General features: G+C 30.1%; 2 protein-coding genes across 11 annotated transcripts in view; one reads left to right on the top strand and one right to left on the bottom strand.

The window, feature by feature from the left end:
• The first annotated feature begins 1,691 nt into the window (after positions 1 to 1,691).
• Positions 1,692 to 4,236, top strand: LOC143071892 (complement C1q-like protein 3). Its single transcript, XM_076246563.1, has 3 exons — positions 1,692 to 1,845; positions 2,637 to 2,720; positions 3,713 to 4,236. Exons 1-3 carry the CDS (start codon positions 1,773 to 1,775, stop codon positions 4,108 to 4,110), a joined length of 555 nt encoding a protein of 184 aa, XP_076102678.1. The 5' UTR covers positions 1,692 to 1,772; the 3' UTR covers positions 4,111 to 4,236.
• Positions 4,237 to 10,102: 5,866 nt separating this feature from the next.
• LOC143071889 (band 4.1-like protein 4A) overlaps positions 10,103 to 22,892 on the bottom strand; it is a 42,763-nt gene continuing 29,973 nt past the window's right edge. For 3 of the 10 annotated variants that reach the window (XM_076246550.1, XM_076246553.1, XM_076246552.1), the window contains 6 exons: positions 22,418 to 22,504; positions 21,284 to 21,339; positions 20,700 to 20,765; positions 16,955 to 17,056; positions 13,935 to 14,997; positions 10,103 to 11,430 (listed from right to left, as the gene is read on the bottom strand). In XM_076246550.1, coding sequence (XP_076102665.1) covers positions 11,281 to 11,430; positions 13,935 to 14,997; positions 16,955 to 17,056; positions 20,700 to 20,765; positions 21,284 to 21,339; positions 22,418 to 22,504 — 1,524 coding nt within the window. In that variant the 3' untranslated portion in view covers positions 10,103 to 11,280. Of the gene's footprint in view, positions 11,431 to 13,598; positions 13,654 to 13,934; positions 14,998 to 16,954; positions 17,057 to 20,699; positions 20,766 to 21,283; positions 21,340 to 22,417; positions 22,505 to 22,892 lie in introns of all 10 variants that reach the window. The other 7 variants (XM_076246557.1, XM_076246551.1, XM_076246558.1 and 4 more) reach the window with 7 other exon arrangements.

Below are 22,892 nucleotides of genomic sequence, written 5' to 3'. Positions count from 1 at the left end.
GACCAAATCAACTATACTCGATCTCAGTCTGATCTCGGCCAGACCAGATCGACTTGATCGTATAGGGGTCGTAGGGATAGTCGGGCATTGGTCGGGTATGTACAATTTCAGTATAAAAACATCTGATTTTTTTAAATCACCCGCTGCAGCGGATGAGGCATTGAGTGTTACCCTTATTCGTCCGAAAGTTCTATACGTGGCGTCCCAACAATCAGTTTCGTTCTCTAATTGTGTTTTGCCTCAACCAAATTTAATGAAACGCAATACCATAAAACACAGATCAAGTGCGAATTTGGGTGGTGTCACTATTACCGTTCTTGAGTAAAGACTCTTTGTAACGTTATATGCAAGCTGGGGCATTATCTGTGTCCACTGGTTCCTCATTTATTTGGTTAGATTCGGTAGTTTACAGAAAGTCTGAGTAAAAATTATACATTTAAAATATCAACATGGAAATAAAGCAGTTGGATTGTTTGGCAAGGTGGTTAGAGCTCAGATAGACAGGTTAATAGATGTGAAGGAGCTTGAAGAAGGCGTAGAAACGAACAAAAAGGGGTAGACAGCAAAGGGTGCCAAAAAATATAGATGATGCAGTGGCTGACAAGGCGACCACTGTATGGGCAGCAGAAATGGTAATCACAAAAATACTGAACTCCAGAGGCAAATTTAAAACGGAAAGTCCCTTATCAAATGGCAAAATCAAAAGTATGAGAGACTTGCAGGAGCTGAACAAAGAGGACCCCAATGTTTATAAAAACTTCCTGAAAGTAAGGTAGGACCCTGGTTTCTTATGGGAGATTTACACCTCTTTTCTTCAAAATGAGATTTGTCACTGGATTAGTTCTGGTGTAAGATAGCAATATGCATAATTATAACCATCCCCTTTTCCTTGCTTTCTTACAAATTAAGCCTACTGTTTGTGTCATATATGTGCATATGTGTATGTTATCAGTATTTTCCATAGATCTGACAAGTCAAAAACTCTCGGGTAGAAAGTCAGATCGATGTCGACCAAAGTGGACCACCACGAACATTCTTGGCGATTGAGACCGACCAGTCTCCCGATCGCTGAATTTGTATTGATCGAGAGTGATTGAGTTGGTCTAATCGACAGTGTGAACCTAGCTACCTTAAGGCGCATTTCTTTTCAATTGAGATAGGTAAACACCATACGGCAGAGCAGAGGATATGTCACTGCTACTAAATGGAAAATAAATAATTGGGAAGTTGAAATCATCTCGTTTGTCATAGATATAAGTGTGAAGTTCACTGGGATATATGAGATGGAATTTCTGACTGAAATATGGGTTATTCAGCGATAGGACATCATAAATATATCTGAAAGTGAAATTAAAGAAGTTCGCAAGTGCTTTTTTTTTCTTTTTTAATGTTCTGAATGAATTCTGCTTCATACGAGTGCAAAAATAAGACGACCAGAAGCGTATACATTAAATACCAATTGGAATACCGACATTTTAAAATATACTGGTGTATCTATCAGGACATTGTTATCTTGATCATTTAGCAATTTCTTGAGAATCATAATATCACAGTAAAATTATGCATGACCTAGTGTAAAAGACCTCCATCTGCAATTTTTCAAAGCTGTGAATTATATTGCACTTGATATAAGCTAAATTCGTGGAATATGCGTGACAAAATGTAATTATTGTATCAGATAACAGCAGATTTTACATACGATATCATATAAAAAGGACAAACGAAGGAACAAATTAATAGAACAAAACTAGAGACAAATCGTGACAAGTGAAATGTTTTCGACAACTCTTGTCTTGTTGTTACTGTTTGTAAACGTTGGAAAAGCATTGACGAGTTGTAATCCAGGTAAGAATACAATATATGTAAGATATTGACAAATGTTGATGCACTGTTATCAAAAATGTAATTATTGTGAGTTATTTCTGTCTTGTGATACACCCGCTATAAGTATTCAAATACGATTGTTGGATGTGAAATATACGATCATATAAAGCTTGATACAAAACAACGGTAATTTTTAGTACCGCTGAAAAATACGACAATTTTTATACACAAAACGGAGGAATGACACACAGACAAATGAATATAGAATAACCATTATAACCCTGCATTCGTTGTCATGATATAAAACTTCTCGTGTGCCAAAAGAAAATGCCAATTCATATATCCAAGGTTGGTAATGTCTACTTGATAGTGATGACAAAACGTTTTGCATGCTAGTTCAAATCAATAACTATTGAATGTAATCCCGTATGACTTGCCTTTTTTTCTCTTGATACATGTCGAAATTTATCGCATAAGTAAAACATGCAGTGGTTGAGATAGATTGTATTGTGTTGGTAGCTTGTACAAGTCTTTACTATGCATACAACTATTTTACTGTTTTGGTTCTTATACAACCTTAGCCTTCAATGATTCGGCATTAAGGATTCTTCGTGATGGTAAATCCAGAAAAAATCGGTTTGATGACATTTGTAAAAAGTCGTTTTCATGTTTTTATTTCAAGAGAGCGATACATACATATTTGGTGCCAAGTCAATAATGTGGTAACTTTTGTTTTATTTCATGAAAAATAATGGCTAGCGTTTGTTATAATTCACTCAATTTGTAAAAGGCTAGTGTAACGTTTACTTTAGGAAAAACAACATGCGTGACAGAGGACCTTCTGCATATGATTATGAGAGCTGTGCCTACTTTCAAAGATTCGAATTCAAAGGCTGGTAAGTCCACCTCAACGTTAATACAGAATTCTGATAGACAGTGTTGCCTGTATAATCATGAACAGTTAACTATGTTCCTACAGGGCACAACGTAATAAGATCATACTAAGTGTAGAATTGTATTGAAATCTTGGCTTTTTATGCTCTTATTCTACGAACTGTTGTGATTAAAGCACCCCTTGTGAGTCTTATGAAGACGATTTGACGTACACAATTCATTAGCTCGTTTTTATGAGTTCATACAATGTTCAATAGATACAAAACCGTAACAATCTGGTTCATTTTAAGACCAAAATTATTTTGTGTCATAGTAATAAATTCCCGATAATCTTATTCATCAATGGAAGAAGGATTACAACGTTGTCTAAATATTCACACCCTTGTTCGTTGTTCTTTAATTTGGAGAATAGATGTGTTATTTGTCATCATATCACCTTATTTCTTTCTCTGAGCAATGATCATATCAAATAATAAATAACCAAAAATCTATATGTCTTGTGCTTGTATGAGTTGACAATTGCGGTAAAGGATTATTCCAATGTAGATTAATGGGAGGTGCGAACGAATAAAAGTGGCACCACTCATTTACCTGTCTGAATGAAACTTCTATAAGTTTAATATCTATATTTCAAATATGATATAATTATGTTGTTTACACATTGTGAAGGAAACAAGTAACTTTCTAATTACAAGAAAAAACTTAACTGCAACAATTTTATAGCACCAGATACGAATTTTGACATTTACGTTCTTTGCAGTTCCAAAACCTAATGTTTTAAAGTTAGAAATTATTCAAAGAGCTGGCGTCAATGGGTAAATTAATTATATGAAATTATTGATACGTGAATTTTTGTCACATTTCTTCTGTTTTAACAAAGGAATAAACTCAAACAACACAGATACCCCTTTATATATATATTTCAACATCTCGAAAAAAACAAATGTGCACCACTGAAAAAGGATGATGATAGATATTTTGTTTTAAATTGTAGATCTAGAACGAAGACCAACATTTTTTGCATCATTAAAAACATCGCAAACTCTGTCTAGTATTAGGGATATTGTGAAGTTTGATGACGCGAAGATTAATATCGGAGGTGGATACGACTCAACTACAGGAATATTTACTGCTCCACGGAATGGAATCTACATATTCTCCTGTGCTATTATGGCTAATGGTGGCGGTGAAGTTCAATTCCAACTAAACAAGAACGACCAGTTATATACGGGAGGGTATGCCGCTAAATCGGGTTATGGAGCTCAAACAGTAAACTCTCTCGTCGAGCTAAGGACAGGAGATAAAGTGTACATTAAACACAGAACTGGTTTATCCCAGAACGTACTTGGAAGTCACTACTCTACATTTTCAGGTTATCTTTTGTCCAAGTAATACATGTACTGTTCTCAAAATACTAATAACATTTCCAGTATGAAACTTGTTGTCATTTTACTTTGAAATTACATGTTCTAAATTTTTGGAAAATTGATCTTATGAATAAATAGCAAATAATGGTTATTTGTTTGGAATGTTATTCTAAAAACAATTAAAACCTTTCCTATCTTTTGTTGATTTAATAAAAGGCAAAAACTGGAACAGATGTTTACATGCAATTTTTTTAGCGCCAAATCAAGTAGGTTCTTAAGGATGTACTTAGCTGAGGTTTTGAAATAAGTGTCACATGTTCGGACTCATTTGGTGTATTTCCATACGATACAAGGTAAAATATTTTGCCCCTTAACACCTTTTTCTTTTAACATAAGACTTCATAACTCATAAAAGGTCATTTGACAAAATTTAAGCAGATTTTTTATTTTCTTTCTTTTGATTTGAGACCCAAATAGTACCAATGCAAATACAAGCTAAAGTCCGAGTCAGCCTTTTCCCGCCATATTTTATAAATCAAATATCTCGAAAAGGAGCTTCACGACCTATCAATATTTTGAGCTTATTTTGATCCTTAACTAATACTCTTCCAGCTTTAAAAAATGTGACTTGATCATAACTTTCATAAAAGAATTTAGTGCGAGACATACATTCCACGAGAGCCCAGTGTGAAGGAAACAGTTTTATCATTTTTTTAGTAATAAATATGCTACCATCTAGAATTCTAAGCTATTTCAAATGCGTTATAACAGACAAAATCCACTAACTAAAAATTGAAATTCCGGATTTTACCGGGTTTTACCGGGTTTTTAGGGAGGGCATTCCGTCTGTTGTTGTGGTACAATAGTCGATAACTTAGAACGAATGATGGCAAACTTTATTTACTTTAACATGTTTGTTTCATATTATAAGCATGATCAGGATTTGCCAAGTCTTCTAGAGCACATGAGATCACTGCTGATTTTGGGAATTCTTGTTGCTCAGTCTTCTGTTTTCTATGTTTTGTCTTGTGCAGTATTTGTTGTCTTCTGGTCAATTTTCGTGTTTGCCATAACATTGTCAGTTCGTTTTTAACTTCTGAGTTTGGTTATCCCTTGTTATCTTCTTCTTCTCATCTAAAGATACAGCGCTTGAGATTAAGCGTAAAATAATCTGCTCTTTGGGATCACCACCAGTTTTTGTTGGGGTTCATGAAGCTCAGTTTTTAGTTTTCTATGTTGTATTTTGTTTACAACTGTTTCTATTTTTCTTTATTTTAACTCAGACGTTGTCAGTGTATTTTCGACTTATGAACTTGGATGTCATTTTATTATAGTGTGTCCCTCTCTTACATAACTGCAGCTTATGGAAATGACAGGGATTATATTAAAGACCTTCTATCAAATAAAATTACCAAAGATAACAGGCCTTTAGTTTGGTGTATCTTATACTCAATAAATCTACAAAAGACTCATCAGTGGCATTGTTTCAAAATCGAAGTTGAAAAGCATTAAAAACCAAAAAGATGTGCAAAATTTAAAGACATAATAATTCCTACATACTGCAAGAGATTCATACATCACAGTATTTTCAAAGGTGGACACATTGTACCTTCGGCAAAATGTATTGATTATAGACTATCTACTGTTACTGGTGTTTTGACAAATGGAATATATCTTAGTTGTGTTGTGCACAGACATTTTTAACAGACAACCAAAATCATATTGGGGTCTATGAAACTATATAAGTCATAGTTTTCAAAAATCCATAAGATCTTTGTTAAATAGCGATCTTGTAAGCAGAAATCCCCTATCAATGCAATTTTGATAGTTAATGCAAGCCCTGGAATATCATATTAACTTGGAAATGTACATTCATTATACAGGTGATCTTGTTATCTTCCTTCACAGATATGGAAAGTGTGCAATTTGAAAAAAGAACTATCTATTAAAATTAACTAGATAAACTCATCATAGATACCAGGATTAAATTTAGTATTTACTCCAGAAGCGTGTTTCGTCTACAAAAGACTCTTCAGTGACGTTCGGATCCAAAAAAGTTAAAAAGGCCTAAATAATCTTTAATGAAAAAGACAAACCACTGAAAGGTAGCGGTCTTAATGATGTTTTATATGAGTAAAAATACCACCATAGTTCACCTAATAGTCTTATTTCAAAGAATTGTTCAGAACTTATCTTTGTTTCATATATAAAACACACTTGGCATTAATTAAAGTTTATCCTCTCCAGTACTATAGTGAAAATTTTACATAACATTTCACTGGATATAAATTCAAGTTAATATTATTTTTTTTAGCCTTTTTCATATGAAACCAAATGTGACTTACTATGTTTGGTGTTATAACACTTACATGACCTATCTGTTTTTAGATAAAATCATACATTCACAGAACTGGTCAACTTTTCATGTAAACCAAAATAACAATATGTTACAATAAAGATAACAAAAATCTATTTGTAAATATTACATATATTTATTATTCTGTAAATTCCATGTAGGAAAACAATCATTTGTTCATTTACTCACAAGTTAAATGATGTGTTCAAATTTCCAAACTACAACTGCCCAGGATATCCAAAAGTTACGATAACATGTGTTCTCATTTCTCTAAATAAACTGTACTGTCAGACTTTATAAATGTAGCCTTGTTAAAAAAGTTTATGCTAATAAAACATAAAACATAAAAAAAATGATAAAATGATGTTCTTTTATCTTTATTTCTAGATGAATTTTCATTCAATTTACATATTATTGAATATCAATCTAAAGTATCTAAAATAAAATATTACATCAAAATCCTTTGAACTTCAAAATGTAAGCTTCCAATAAGGTTGAACATTTATACTAGTTAAATTGAGGATAATATGGAGTCCCACCATTACTTCAACCATGCAATGGATTTAGGTTTAAATGTTAACAAGTAATATTACAAACAAAAGTATCAAAAATATAAATTATATCTACAAATATATATGTACACTCAGCAGTTATTGCAGACTATTATTGCTTAGTAACACACTCTCTTATCTAAGATTAATTTACATAAAATAGTACTTATATATATTTAACCAACAGTATACAAAAACTTCAATAAATATTGTTTTTCAATATGACAGAAACCAATTCATATATGTACACAAGACATAATCAGATCTTAATAATGTAAATGTTTAATAAAAAATACAACACACATAACAAAATTGTTATAGTCCCTCAAATCACCAGCTATAAGTCCCTCAAAACACTAGCTATGACCTTTTCACATGTTGATCAGTAAATAATTTAGGAATAATTTGGATACTTTTATATCAAAACAAGAATGTGTCCCCAGTACACGAATGCCCCACTCGCACTATCATTTTCTATGTTCAGTGGACCGTGAAATTGGGGTAAACCCTCTAATTTGGCATTAAAATTAAAAGATCATATCATAGGGAACATGTATACTAAGTTTCAAGTCGATTGGACTTCAACTTCATCAAAAACTACCTCGACCAAAAACTTTAACCTGAAGCGGGACAGACGGACGAACGGACGAACGAACAGACGGACGAACGGACGCACAGACCAGAATACATAATGCCCCTCTACTATCGTAGGTGGGGCATAAAAATATTCTTTTGTTATTGGAAACTTCTAAAAGACCATTGAAGTGGATGGAAAACTTATATTAGATAATTGATGATGATGGCTTCAGGATCAAATAATAATCTTCATTATTGTGATGGTTTATTTAGCTACGTTCAATTAAACTAATATTCTTAGAGAAAATAAGGATAGATGATAACTTAATGTGAAATATTGAAATAGTCAAGATTTTTTTATCTTTGTACAAATTTACAATTTGATCTATCATCTGTAAGTCCTCCCATATCTTTAGTAAAACTATACAATATTAAATGTATAAAAATACAGCCAGTATATGCCAATTTACAATGTTTGTTGAGAACTATGAGCAAGTTTGACCTTCATGTGACCTTGTTTTCTAGTGGTTTGCAAAATAGTCTGTTAGTGGTGTTATATAACTTGGTCAAATTTGTCATGCTATTACAGTTCCAAAGAGATAATTGGAGGGAAATTTGAAATTGTAACAATTAGAGAACAAATAAGAAAACGACAATAAAAAACCAAGCTAGTTGAGAAAAGTTTATATCAGCTTAAGGTTTTGTTGAATATATCTGCATAGAAGTACATCTATATGGATTAACTGGCAAGATCACAAATAAACAATCACATACATTTACTGACAATACTATGTAAAATCTATAAAAAAAAATCCTTAGAAACCACTGTTTTTCTTACAATACAAATGTAAGTGTCAAAAGCAGAGATGGGTCCGATTACTTTCAATGTAATTGATTAAATTACAATTACTTTGTCATTTGTACGATTAAATTAAATTAATGATTACATCATTTCTGAAAGTGTCTGATTAAATTAATGATTACATAAGCAAAGTAATCATGATTACATCTGATTACAATGAATTAAAAAAACAAAAACATTTTGAATGATATGAATGAATTAACATTTGATACAACTAAAACACTTTTTAGAAAGGATTTTGTTTTATATATTTGAAAATGATAACTTCAAACTTATTTATTCTATTTAATAAACCACATAAATTCACTATAAACATACATGAACATTGTGTCACTGGTTATAACCCATTACACTTTATCATCATTGATCTCTGAATTATTTTGACTTCAATTGAATAAAATTATGGCATTTATAAAGAGTTTACTGTTTGTCTTCTGACCTCTTTGAGACTTTATATATATGTATTTCAAGGTACAGTTTATGGAAGTTAAAATATGGATGAAATAAAGTTACCAGTTAAAAACTTGGTAAAATTTTTATAGAATTGTATAATCAAATTGTAAACAAAATACAAGTCCTATAAATCATTGCATTTTACATGTCAAGTTGAAGAAAATACAAAAATTTGCTTATCTTGAACAAGATATTTGTCCAACTTTTAATTTAGTTTGTGCTAATTAGATAAATTTTCACATGTCTGATTAATCTTTTATCATATACATTGTCCTACAGCTATACTCAATTTGAAATTGCAAATAAAAATTTAAAGTTGACAAAAATCACAATATTAACAAAAAATAATTCAGGATTAAAGTAACAGTTATTAACAAATATATATAATTTCATCTTTAAATTGTTAATATATGTAAAATATCTTTTACTAAGGCCAGTACAATATATTTTACTCATTGTATTATATGTCTCTTCTTAGGCTATAAATGATGACTTTTCAATATGTAACAGTTTATTTTTTTCTGAAGTATATAAATTGATTAACATGCTTTATAAAGTAAACCAAACTATCTTAACATGTTAACTATTTATTAAATAAGAATAACAAAATTGTTCATTTATTGACCATAAACCTAGTTTAAGATTTTGTTCATTGTAATCAGAATGTAATCAAAAAGTAATCAGGATTACAGGGTATTTTGAAAAGTAATTGATTAAATTAAATTACATGTAATCAGATTTTTGACTGATTAATGATTACAATGATTACTTGGAAAATTGTAATCAATTACAGCTGATTAATGATTACAATTACAATTACCCCAAGTCTGGTCAAAAGACATATGATTGTACAACTTCTGGCTTCCTTCATACTTCTATCACAATAGAAAACACAACCTTAACAAAATTCAATCCTTTGTAATGCAAATTGTATATTTATAGATATGAATACTAAGTATAATATTTTATATAAAAGAAACAGTATGTAGACAACCATACAAAGTCAGCACTATTAATAAAGTCTTATAAAAGTCTTATGAAAGTTATAATTTGTTCAACATCTAAACAATGTATATGGAAGTTATCACAGGATAAAGCTTTTTGTGGGGGATGTTCTCTGGTAAATTGATTCAGTTATTTTGGTTTCTCAATTGTTCAAAATAAACTTCTGCATGTGCTGTTAGTTTGGAGAAATTTATATTTGTTTTATACATGTAACATAAAAGATCTTCTTTTATTCTCATTTTTAACAAAATCTTGACAAAATAGTGTATCACATGAGGGACCCTATGTTAAAGTCATAAATTTACCAATTTACTTGTTGCTAATGAATCAAATCCTAGAACGAGGCTACTAGTGTTAAAAAATGATATAGGGTCTATATAACCAAAAAGAATCAACAGAAAATTATGAATTTTGAATTACATTTGATATATACATGTATTTAGATTTTTAAGAAAGTTGGTTCTTTTAAATAACAAATATTATCATTTAAAGTTTTTAATTCTTAAAGGATCACAGCTTCTTTGTTTACAGTGTATTTCTGTAAATTTGTAGAAAATTTTACCAAATTGTTTATGTCCACAGATAGGCAATCATAAATCAAAGCTAATTTTAAGTCATTTTGGTGGTTAACAAGGTTTTTCTGTGCAAAATTTGGTTGAAAATATGTACATTTTAATCGAAACAAATATGTTCAACTGAATAACTTCTTAAAAGTTTTGGATGGATATGAAATCATTGAAAATTTAGCAGTCTATTATTTTTTCTTTTTAATATTCAAAAATGAATCAGTCTAATCACACTAGAGAAGAAATTAGATAAACATCTTACAATAAATGGTAAAAGTGGAATGTTTTTATTTTTTGTGTTTATCTGTCTAAAAACAGAACTGCAAAATGATATCTATCCTCAACATACTAAACTAACTTCGCAATACATTTTGTATTATACAGAAGGTCATAATGACCTTCCAAACCATTAAAACCCAAAAATAAGGCTGTAGTCTTAGATGGACATACATTTTTTCTAAAACATATATGGATGTATGGAATAAGTATAGTAACATATTGTTTTATTTAAAACTATTTCTTTTTTTCTTTTGACAATGCTCAGTCTTCAAATCTGCTTCATAATGTAAGGCATATGACTGCAGTCTTGAGATTTTCTATAATTGATAATATAGGTCAGATTTTTGTGAACTGATCTCCCTTTCATACAATTCTTTGCGTTTGGTAGGTAAAGAATACTAGTGACAATCCTTTCCGGTGTATTCTATTGTATCACTAAGTAAACAATGTTTTGGTCTGCAGATTAGTGCGTCGTTCAGTTGGAAAAGGATTTTATATTTCTATCCACTGTACGTGTCCTCGTGAACTTTTGGGTAATCAGAGGATTTCATATTTCCGTCCATAGATCACGACCTTTTGATGTTTTTGGTTGATTCAGGACTCTAGGGTCAATTCTTTCATGAGTCATAGTTCTGTGAGAATCTTGCCGATTTTTAGTAGGTGAATATGAAGGATGATACTGTTGAGAGGATGGATGCTGAAATTTATATAAACAGATGTATGATTAAATAGTATTTGCTGATTATGACAACAAAATAGTAAAGTCCCAGGGTGACCTTAAACTGTGTTACATGTTGAATCAAGAAGGAAAGTAGGGGTTATCAAATATAATTGATGGGATTGATAAATCACCAAAACAGATTTTGACTTTCTCAAAGTCACCTCAACAGTGGAATGAAGTTCAAGTAAAAAAAATCATAACTGAAAAACAATGCAATAAAATTGGAAAATTGAAAATGGTATGCTTAATTCCAGGATATCTAGACCTAACAAATGAATTCAATCACAAAAACCATTGGACACTCAATTATTGAATTAGGTTTTTAAATGGCCAGCCCTTTATAAATTATAATTAAGGTCTTTCCTTTTTCTATAAGGAAAGACCTTACTGTATTTCTTCTGATTATTATTATTCTTTCTGCCAAACTTTAACGAAATTTCCCCAAAAAAGTACACGACATGTTGAAATGATATTAAGTATCTAATATCGGTTGACCAAAAGCTATCTTGTGGTGAGGGCACGACCCCGTAAAATTTCCTTAATAGCAGTTATCTCCCCTAACACCGAAAACCATGTTATCATTCTAACTCCATAACCATAATAGGTAGAAAAAAAACAAAGGGTGGAATTTGTTCAGAAACAGACCCTGGTTCTTCATTACATTTGGATCAAAAAAAGATTCAGTCTCATTAGTAGGGTTATGCCCTTTTGAAAATTAACCAATGTCGGTTGGCCACTAAAACTCAGAAACCGTAAGTTGTAGCCACCTAGAATCATCACCAATGATCATCAATTCACGTGAACATGAAAATTGACCTAAGGTCAAAGGTCAAAGTCATGACCTAGATTTTGACCTTAGCTTGTTATCGGATTTACTCAATAACCGTAAAAGATGGCTGATAAAATGAAAATGTGTGTCTTGTCGAGATCTACATTTGTTATGTTGGGTTTAAAATTATTGGACCAACTGTTATGGAACTAGGGCACCAAAACTATTTTTGGGGTCCAAAATGATGATTGTTTGTTTATAACTCAAAAGTGGTTAGAGATAGAAAGAAACTTTGAATTGCAAAAATGTTCAGCATAATAAGATCTACAAAGTTAGGTCAAGGTCAGAGGTCAAGTCCCTAGCAATGACATAAAACACCTTAGCAACCATATATTTTTGAACTTAGAAGGCTATGAATAATATAAATATGAATTTTTTAATACTGGAAATTTACATTTTTGTCCCTAGCAACGACATATAAGTCCTTAGCAATCACTTATTTTTTTAACTTTAAATACTATGAATAGTACATATGACATTTTTAATACTGGTAGTAATATTTTTATCCTTAGGAATGATTTTTGTCCTTTGCAACCACTTGTTATAAACATAAAAGTCCTTAGAAACCATATGTTTTTTAACTAAGAAGGCAATTAATAAAAGAAAAAAGGAAAGACTTTTTAATTGTAAGTGTATTTGGTATTAAAGCAATGCAGTTGTATCAATTTTATTTATAAAGTATTATGAGACCTATTCTATTCTGAGTGCATGTGATTCATGTGACCTTTACCCCATTCTATTGGCAGTGTGAAAGTGCAATCAGACTCAGTGTTATAATATATTGCTTATATTTACACAGATTCTTACCAACACATTTTACAAGTTTTGTTGTGATAATGTTAAATGTTCTGTTAAAAGACTCTCCATATAAAACTAGGTCATGCAGTTAATTATTTTTAGTTTTTACCCTTAAGGTTTATTGTTAATACATGAAATGTAATTGAATGTTAACTATTTTAGCCAAGAATATTAATTTTACTAAAAGAACACATTTCCTTATAATTGGGAATTAAATTGATCTTACATGACAGAGAAGTCTTTTATAGCAATAATTTTCTAAAGATACTTTGCTCTTTTTCCTGCCATGTTTGACCTTAAAGATATTAATGTCAACCTAATTTTGATACTGCAAGGTCTTTTTTAACAAATTAGTTGCTTTTACAATGTGATTTCAATGAAGACGTAAAAAAATTAAAATTAACATATTTTTCTGTACTTGGAGGAACTTAAGGAAGTTATTAATAAGTACTTATTAATTCAAACAGTTAGTATTCAGTGCCACACAAACATAGTATTTAGTGCCACTCAAACATACAACTTCAAAGAACAGTTGGCACTGTGTGCAGATAATTCAACGTGAAATTATTCCTCTGAAAACAGAACAATGATCAACTGTAATACGTAAGGTAATTAGAGTGCTTCTGCAATGTTATCAAACATTTTTTTCAAATGCATTAAATTCTTTATAAATTGGCCAAATAATATCAACATAGTCTCTGCAATAACTGGTGACAAAGTTCAGAACTTTGAAAATTATTTTTTTTGAAATATTTCTTCAACAAGATATACCTCAATCTAAAAACTTTCCGTCACCTTAAAATCAAAACTAATGTAAAAAAAAGAAAATATAAATAATTAAAAAATAACTTACCATTTGTGAATTTGGATGTCCCCTAACTGACGGAGGGTTTGGTCGATAATTTGAATCATTTGGACTATTATACATTCTTCGTATACTATCTTGTGTAGCATACATGCCCCGAGAATCTTTTGGTGAACTGTACAACTTTTTAATGCTTTCTTGAGTTCCATATCCATGACTATAAACATTTGATGAGGGTTGATTACGATCAGGGGTCCTTTGATATGAGTAATTTGAATCAGTAGACACACCAGTGTTTCTAACTGAAGGAGAAATTTTCTGTGAGTATTCCTGAGATTTATCATCATTACCAAATTTATTTACACTGTTAAAATTCTGTCTAATTGTAGTCTGATTTGCTGTACTACCTGGGGACCGCTCTCTATTGTACGTGTTATAATTCCCTCTATCAACAGATCTGCCTTGATTCATTTGACTATATGCCATTCCTTGAGATGTTCTTTCTGGACGTCCATACCCCCTAGACATAGGCCTCTCTGGAGTCCCAGAATTTCTTGTTTGTCTATCAGGTGTTCCATACCCTCTAGACATAGGCCTCTCTGGAGTCCCTTGATTTCTTGTTGGCCTTTCAGGTGTTCCTGAATTTCTTGCTTGTCTCTCTGGTGTACCTGGTGAACCTCTAATCATTGGTTGTTCAGGGGTTACTGAACCTCTAGTCATTGGTCGTTCAGGGGTTACTGATCCTCTAGTCATTGGTCTTTCAGGGGTACCAGAACTCCTGGAGATCCTGTCAGCCATAGAAGATTCATTTGGTCTTTCCGGGAGAGGTCTGTTAGAATAGTTTGTATATGAAGTTTGTTTCCCCTGATTATAGCCCTGATATCCATTAGACTGATTATTTGGTGTTTGCCTGTAATCCTGATTGTTCATGGGAGATAACTCAGTCCTACCCATTGGAGATAATCCAGTTCTGTACTGATCCTGTCTGTGTGGATTTGTAGTGGTCTGGTAATTACTGTTTTGATTAACTGGACTGAATGCTGTTCTTTCATTTGATCTAGGCAAAGGTTGTCTAATAGTTCTCTCATTTGACTGGGCAAATGGTCCTTGTCTACAACAAATAAACAAACCGAAACTTAAACTTAAAAATAAATGTCTCAATCACCTGTATACTAGACTATATTTATACTAAACATACAAGTACAATGCATCAGTTTAACCAAAATTTGGAAAGTTTTAAAAGAACATTTAAACATTCATTTACCAGTTACCATTTAGATTAAATTTCTATTGGCATTCAAAAACAAATGTTGTTTTTCTGTTACACTTCAGAAACTGTTAAAACTTTCAATTCATAAAAAATAAAACACCCAAATTAATGTTATAGTTCAAAATAAAAGTTTTACCACACATATTTACACAACTAAATTTATCAGCGATGATTAGATGTTGAGCAAAAAGGAACTACTGAATGTATCATCTTTGCACCTTTGATTCAAAATTAAGAAAGAGTAAAAGCCTATTAAAGAATTAATTTTTTTCTATTCTAATTAATCATTATTTGTTTCAACACTAGCTTTTTTTTAAGGATTAAAGATTCTTTTATAAAAGATGGATTGATGTTTATTTTAGTAAAATAATTTGTAGGGTTTCTGTTTTGCTGACGTTTACTCCACACCTCATATTTATTGATTATTCTTGTTTCAGACCATCTACCAAATGTTATTACTTTAAAATGAGTTCAAAATAATATTCAAGTTTTATGCACCATGTCATAAAAATCCAACCATTATTAGTATTGATCTGAGAATGATTTTGTTATAGAATGCAGCAGCCATGTAAAATATAAATCCCAGATGTTTTTACAACCACAGAATATCAAATCATCTAAGACACACCCAAAATTAAAATCTTTAAAAAACCTTGAATAATATCTTTGGAACAAAATAAACTGAAAAAAAGACAGTATAAAGAATATAATCAATAAACTACAGACTAAGGTAAGCTCATAATTCACACTTGACGTTTATGCTGTTTCTATAAGATATGTTTATTTTTCATAATCATTCTTTATAAAAAAAATGTTATACTTTTTTAAGTTGCAGTTTTAAAATGATTTGATTTTTAATTTGCTAGTATTTTTTTTACTTCACAGTTGTGAAAAATTGACAAACCTAAAGTGTTTACAGACCCCTAAACTCCCCAATAAAATGGGGAAAGTTTCAAGTAACCTGATGGCATGTTTTTTTTTCTGTTTACTTTTAGATGTGACTTATTTCTGCAATTTTTGTAAACAGTTATGTTGTGTTTCAAAAATCTGTTGTTTTTTTGTTTAAGGCAACCTTGACCTTGGACTAATTGAGTTCAAAATCAATATTAATCATCCTCTTAAACGACAACATATCTATGCATGGTTGCCGTCCCAAATGAAGGGTTTATTTTGGACCAGGAAACCACTTATCTTCACAAAATTTCTTTTATTTCAAGTAACTTTGACCTTGAACTTAAACAAAGTGACTTTAAATTCAAAAGGGATCTTCCTCTCATTAAATATAACAATACATCCAAGTGAGATTGCAATCAAATGTGTAGAATTTGTATCATTATCAAGGAAACCACTTTTCTGCACACATTTTGGTCTATTTTTTTTTTATTATTAAATTCAACCTTGGTTATAGTGACCTCATAAAATTTATATTCTTCTTATCATATGTGACCACATATCCAAGTAAGGTTACAAATCCAAAATAAAGTATTTGAACAACTGGATACCAATATGACTGACCAATCTATTCAAAACTATATACAAAATGTACTAGCATTGGGGTATAATAAATTCAATGCGGTTATGTTGACTATAATGTGTTAATCATAAATTATCTAAATTTACTTAGATTACAGTATTAACTACATTGTGCATGTTATTCACTTTCAATTACAAAATATATACATGTATATATAAAAAATAGTACATAACAAAGATGAAATACAAATAAGAAAAAATATTCTCTTCATATTCTACAAAGTTTCAGATAATATCACAGTAAGTTATATGGTGTACAGTTTACCTGTTAGTAGTATTAGATTCAAATACACTGTCTGACTCCTCTGATACTTCCTCGTTGTTTGTTTGTATGTTTGTCTGTGTGTCTGCTGTTTGTTGTGGGGTGCTGCACGGAAATCATATCAAAATATTTTTGGATGATTTGTTATTTTGATTAATGTATGTGATGGGATGATTTGTGATGAAATGTTTTGTTTCCACTCTCTAAACCATAAAGAATATGCAGATATTTAAAAAAGAATATATAAGATATATAAGAATATGTGTCCATAAGTCACACAAATATAGATTTCATCACTGCAACAAGAGTGTCACGATATTTCTCCACTCAAGACAGTTAAGTTAATATTTTTAAAGCATGAGGCTTGCCAAGTTTTTTAAATAATCTAAATTTAACTGTCAAGAGTGGAGAAATATTGTAATACATAAGTTATAGTGTCGGAATCTGTTTTTCTAATGAGTTTTATCCTTCCATTTTAAAGATTTGCAAAAAAGTTGCGTTCTTTTCATGTGACATCATCAAACATCTTTTTTCAGGACATAGGAAATTCAGAAAACATCAAGAAAATTTAACTTCATAATAAAATTTCAACCAATCATTTGCTGGGAACAGATTTTTCACTAATGATGAGAAAAAAAATTTCCATGGCTCAAGAAATGCGAAAAAAACATTGAAAATTAGAGAATCATATTTCCATGTTTCGTGAACGGTGAAATAAGGGTCAAAACCGTATTTTAGCTTAACCAAAAACTACAACATGAAAATTTAATGGTTTGACACTATCACATTTATAATATATGATAAGTGAACAGGGAAATTACGGAAAAATAAAGAAAAGAGAACATATTCGTCCGTATGATTAACTTTACAAATTTCCCCAACTTTATAAAGTCAGCATGATCAGAGAATGGAAGCATATATGATTGTGATGTTGTGATTTATACAGTTATGAATATATATGTTAGCGGCAATAAGTGAAATTAGGCATTAAGCTTATTTCCTGAAATTTGATGATGATTATTCATCCTATTGCCGAACATAATTTTAGGCAATAAGTAAACTCTGGAATTTATACATATTTGGTGATTTATTCTTGATATAAAGTCGTTTCTTAATTATATTTCTAATATTACATGCATAAATATACATTCATTTGACAGATCTTCAAAAGTAAGTTTAATTAGTAATTTTAACAGTTAAAAAACAGAATTAACTCATACTTTTTTCATGTTTTTGTGGTATTACAAAACATTAAAAAGATTTAAAATTAAAAAAAAAGAGATTGCATCCAATAAAAAAGGGGGCAATTCTATAGAATAATTATAATATGTATTTGAACATTTGTACACTTCACTAGTCGAGCTGGTTTGGTTTGAACTGCTCAAAAGTAGACAAACTTAAGATATGATTTTTTGCTCACACCATTTTCCATTTTTTTTTTTTATTGGATAAGTAAATTTTCTTTGTTATTAAACAGTTCCACAACTTGTGATAACACAATGATTTCAACATAAACTCCTATCAAGTTTTCATATTTTTAAACTATTATTTGATGCGTTTTAATATAAATAACATATTTTATTAGTGATTTTATTTCCATTCCATTGATGGAACATTAAGAAGCTGTGCGTTTTTTATATGCACAATAATTTTCACACACTTACTCAAACTTATGATATTGTTGATGCCAATACTATACATGTCATATATGAATTTGTAACTTTTACCTGTTTTGAAAATTGTATATTTCATAACAATTTTTTATTTCATTATTCATGTATGTGTGTCTGTTTGATATTTTGTAATTGTTTGTAATATTTCATTGTATTTTATGAGGGCCTCAGGGAAGATTAGCTTTACAGCTAACTGTGTAACCCTCTTTAAATAAAGAATTATTATTATTATTATTATTATTATTCTCTTGTGAACAGTTGTCTAATTGGCAATCATTCCATATCTTCTTTTTTTATATTTAGGATGAAACTGGGCCCTGAAATTTTGCATCGGGAAAGTCATACTTTTATGATAAGTAATAGAATAAAATATTTGAAGTACTCAGGATTCATATTAAAGATGTACATTATATATTTAATTCTAACTTTTTACAATACAATTCTAATATAAAACGTATTTATATTTTTTTACTTACATTTTTTGTTTCAATGAGTTTAAATGTACAATTATAATATCAAAATTATTTATTACCTTTAAATTTAAAAAAAAAAGTATTTTCTAGTATTGAATCGTTTTTTTAATTAAAGTTGTTGGTTAAATTTGATACAATATTTAAATTTTTCATTTGATATTTTTTTACGCCAATATTCCGGACAGTGGTTAAAACATCCTAGCTAAGATAATCCTCAAAGATAAAGCTCAGATAGCTTCGATGTGCATGCTGAGACATGTCGTAAGTCGGTCCTTACATTATCATAATTTCTGTCCTAAGAACGTAATCTTATAGGACCATTCTTTGAACCATTTCGATTAACCTAGTTCTCATAATGTTATTATTTAACAAAATATTTTTATTTAAATGAATAAATGTCTTTTATTTACTCGCATTTATATTTTAGGCATTAAGCTTAATGCCTGCACACATTTTTCAGGATTTAAGCTTAAATCCTAGGATTTAAGACTAATGCCTAACATCATTTAGGCATTAGACATACTGCCTAGGCGTTAGCTTATTGCCTAGGATTCAAGCTTAATGCCTAATTTCACTTATTGCCGCTAACATATATATTGTCTTGGTTATACTGTGAAACAGACAAGAAACTGACAAAACAAATATATTTGTTGTTAAAGTTATTGTACCAGGAATCATTTACACACATAATTACGTGTATTAAAAGAGTGCAAGTATTTCTAAGAAAATAATTGTGGGTAAAAACCCAGCAAATTTGATTAGAACGCACATATATAATATCTTGCCAATAAAAAAAAAATTAACTTTTTGTTTACATTCTGAATGAAATTCCAATAAAAATCACAAAAACAAATTACAATTTCAGGGGAGTTACTCCCTTAATTTCAGGTTATATTATGTAAATATTAATAATGATAATAATTTCCAGATGTGAAGCCCATTAAAACTGGTTCATTTAAAAATTAATCTTAATAAATAACACTATATAAAAACTTTTGAATTGACTATTTTTGTGTGTTAAATTTAGTTAGATTCTTAAAAATACTTACACCTTACTTGTGATATAAACAAGGTATATAACAAAAGTTACGTAACTTAGTTATTGAGCCAGCTTGGCATCTCATTAACATCAGAACTAATTTTAATTTTCTTTATCTTATATTTATCAACCATAAAATATTGTGTAACTCTTTTTTGCCAAGTCTAATTTTGAATATATACTTATTGTTATAGGTCAAAGATAACCAGAATTATAGTAACCAAGTACTTTGTTTCTAAAATATACGAGATAAGTATCAATTCCCCTTTGTTATAAGATATTTTCAAATATTATGTATTTTAACAAAATTGTCATGCTAATCCAGATATTTGATACTCATCATTACATGGTAATTCACTAGACAAGATTATTTCATTGTACGAAGACTAAATCTATTTATTGTTTTCTAATGAGATTTCTAGCTAAGCCTGATACAAAAATAGTTGAATCATGCAAATAATTAGAAAATCATTCAAAAAATAATTAACTGAATAAAATTAAACACAAAACTGATCTGATTGACTACTGTGGATAGATTAAGTACACTAAGTCATGTGACCTACCTTCTTCCTGTCTGCTGTTGACCTTGAGCTTTTTGTTCTGTACTTCTTATGTTCATAACATTGCTTCTGTCAAGAAAATTTTGTAAGCTAAAATTACAAGTATTCTTGTAAACAGAAATGGGTATTTTCCTTCAGTGCAATAAAAGTGTTCAAATATACTCTAGATACACTTCTGATCGTCCAAATTTTCCATAACCTTCAGCAGGAAAACTGCCTTCCTTTGTGCCCTGTGCTTATTCATGTATATTTGCACTTGACTGTGATTAAAAATGTGATTTCCTGGTTTCAGATTTATTGTTTTAAACATTTTCTCCATATTTATGTTTCTGTATTAGCCCTTGTATATATTCTATATCCGTTGCTTTGACCCTGGACTCTCTAGGTAACAGGAAATACAGCTAACCTTGAATCTTTACCAAGACAAAAAAACATAAACAGTGCCCGATCTTAAATTGTCAGAGCAAAAAACTACCACCAAATACTTGAATGTATGATTCCAAACGGTAATGTTCTGAATTAATGATACAGTGTTGTACATGAAGTTTTCCCCTCACAAGAAAGTGAATACAATTTGATATCATTACCTGTAATTCTGTCCAGGTGTACCTGTCCTTTGATCTGTGTTATTACTGTTAGATGTCTTCAAAAATAATATAAAACATTAATATTATCTTCAATATAAAATTCAAAGCATAGCTAATATAACATAACTTCCTATTGAACATCACAAGTTGATGGTCAATCACCTGTCTTAACCTTAAACCATTAAATAATTGCAACATGGAAAAATGACAACAAAGGATAACAGTTTGGTCAATTAGAGTATATATAAAACAGGAACCGGTTCCGTTCTACCTCATTATCTAATAAAATATATGTACCATGCCTTATAATTTCAATATTCCAATGGCATATATCATTTATTTTATATATATATATATATATATACAAGTCAAAATTGAAAACAACGATCAAACCTATGATTGCGTTGGATAAAAACAGCAATTTTTATGCATGTGCATGTAAAAAAAATTTCGTTGTACAGGGGTATAAATACAGCACAAACAACATTTCCAAAAAGACCAAAAAAGTGAAAAAGTATATTTAAATTTTTTTTTATATATATATATATATATATATACATGTATATCTCAGTAGCATGGGTTCGAATCCCGGCTAGGGAAGAACAAAACATTTGCATAAGCAAATTTACAGATCTAACATTGTTGAGTTGATGTTTAGACGAGTTGTGTATATATATATAGTGTATGTTCTGTGACTGTTAATGCATGTTTTTCTCTTTTCTGTTTTGTTTTGTTAGAATATAAGCTAGACTATACTTTGAGTTTAATACACTTGTTTGTGTTCATGTTCATAGATAGTAATTCTATATGCGAGTTTTAAAAGATAAAGTTCTACAAATTATTTAGAAAATTGAGAGAAATTGTAAAATATTATCCTTCTTATTGATGATGACTTTAACATTTCTAACAATTTGTTTTAAGGGAGTATGAAAGCCATGCATGTCTACATTAAAATAAAGCTGAATCTTAGAGATTAACAGATCCCCTCCCCATTTTAATTTGTAGAAGAAATAAAGTTCTATAATAAAATATTAGCAATATTTGTTTTATATTAGTCTACTAGTACTGTTATTGACTAATAGAAGATTATTATTATTTGTGAGATTTAGACAGATATTACTGAAGAAGTCAAACCTGATCAGAATTATTTGCGTCATCACGGCTCAGTACAGTATCGTAAGACGCTAGAGATATTGAATCTGGGAACCAAGGCTTAAAACCCTGAGTTGTAAATAAATACAATATTGTAAGACGTTAGAGATATTGAATCTCGGAACCAAGGCTTAAAACCCTGTGTTGTAAAAAAAGGGGATACAAAGATTTTGCAACAATTTACATTTTCTAATATCAAATTACTGCTGAACTGATTTTCTTTGTACCAATTTTGAGGCTGTGAAACATTGTTGCTTCAAGAACTTTCATTTCAATGTCATGTATAAACATATACAGACAATTGAAAAATGGTAATGAATTTCATGATTGGAAAAAATCACAAAATTCACAGTTACACAATTTTCTTTATAATTATCTTTTTTAATTTTCAATCCACAAGTTGTTTTTATCAAGACCTCAAAATTATCTTGGTGTAAAATCCAATAAAGTATCTCAA

This window comes from Mytilus galloprovincialis, chromosome 4 (assembly GCF_965363235.1).
Source record: "Mytilus galloprovincialis chromosome 4, xbMytGall1.hap1.1, whole genome shotgun sequence".
Classification (NCBI taxonomy): Eukaryota; Metazoa; Mollusca; class Bivalvia; order Mytilida; family Mytilidae; genus Mytilus; species Mytilus galloprovincialis.
Note: the sequence above shows the minus strand (reverse complement) of the source record. Positions and strands in the feature narration are given on the sequence as shown.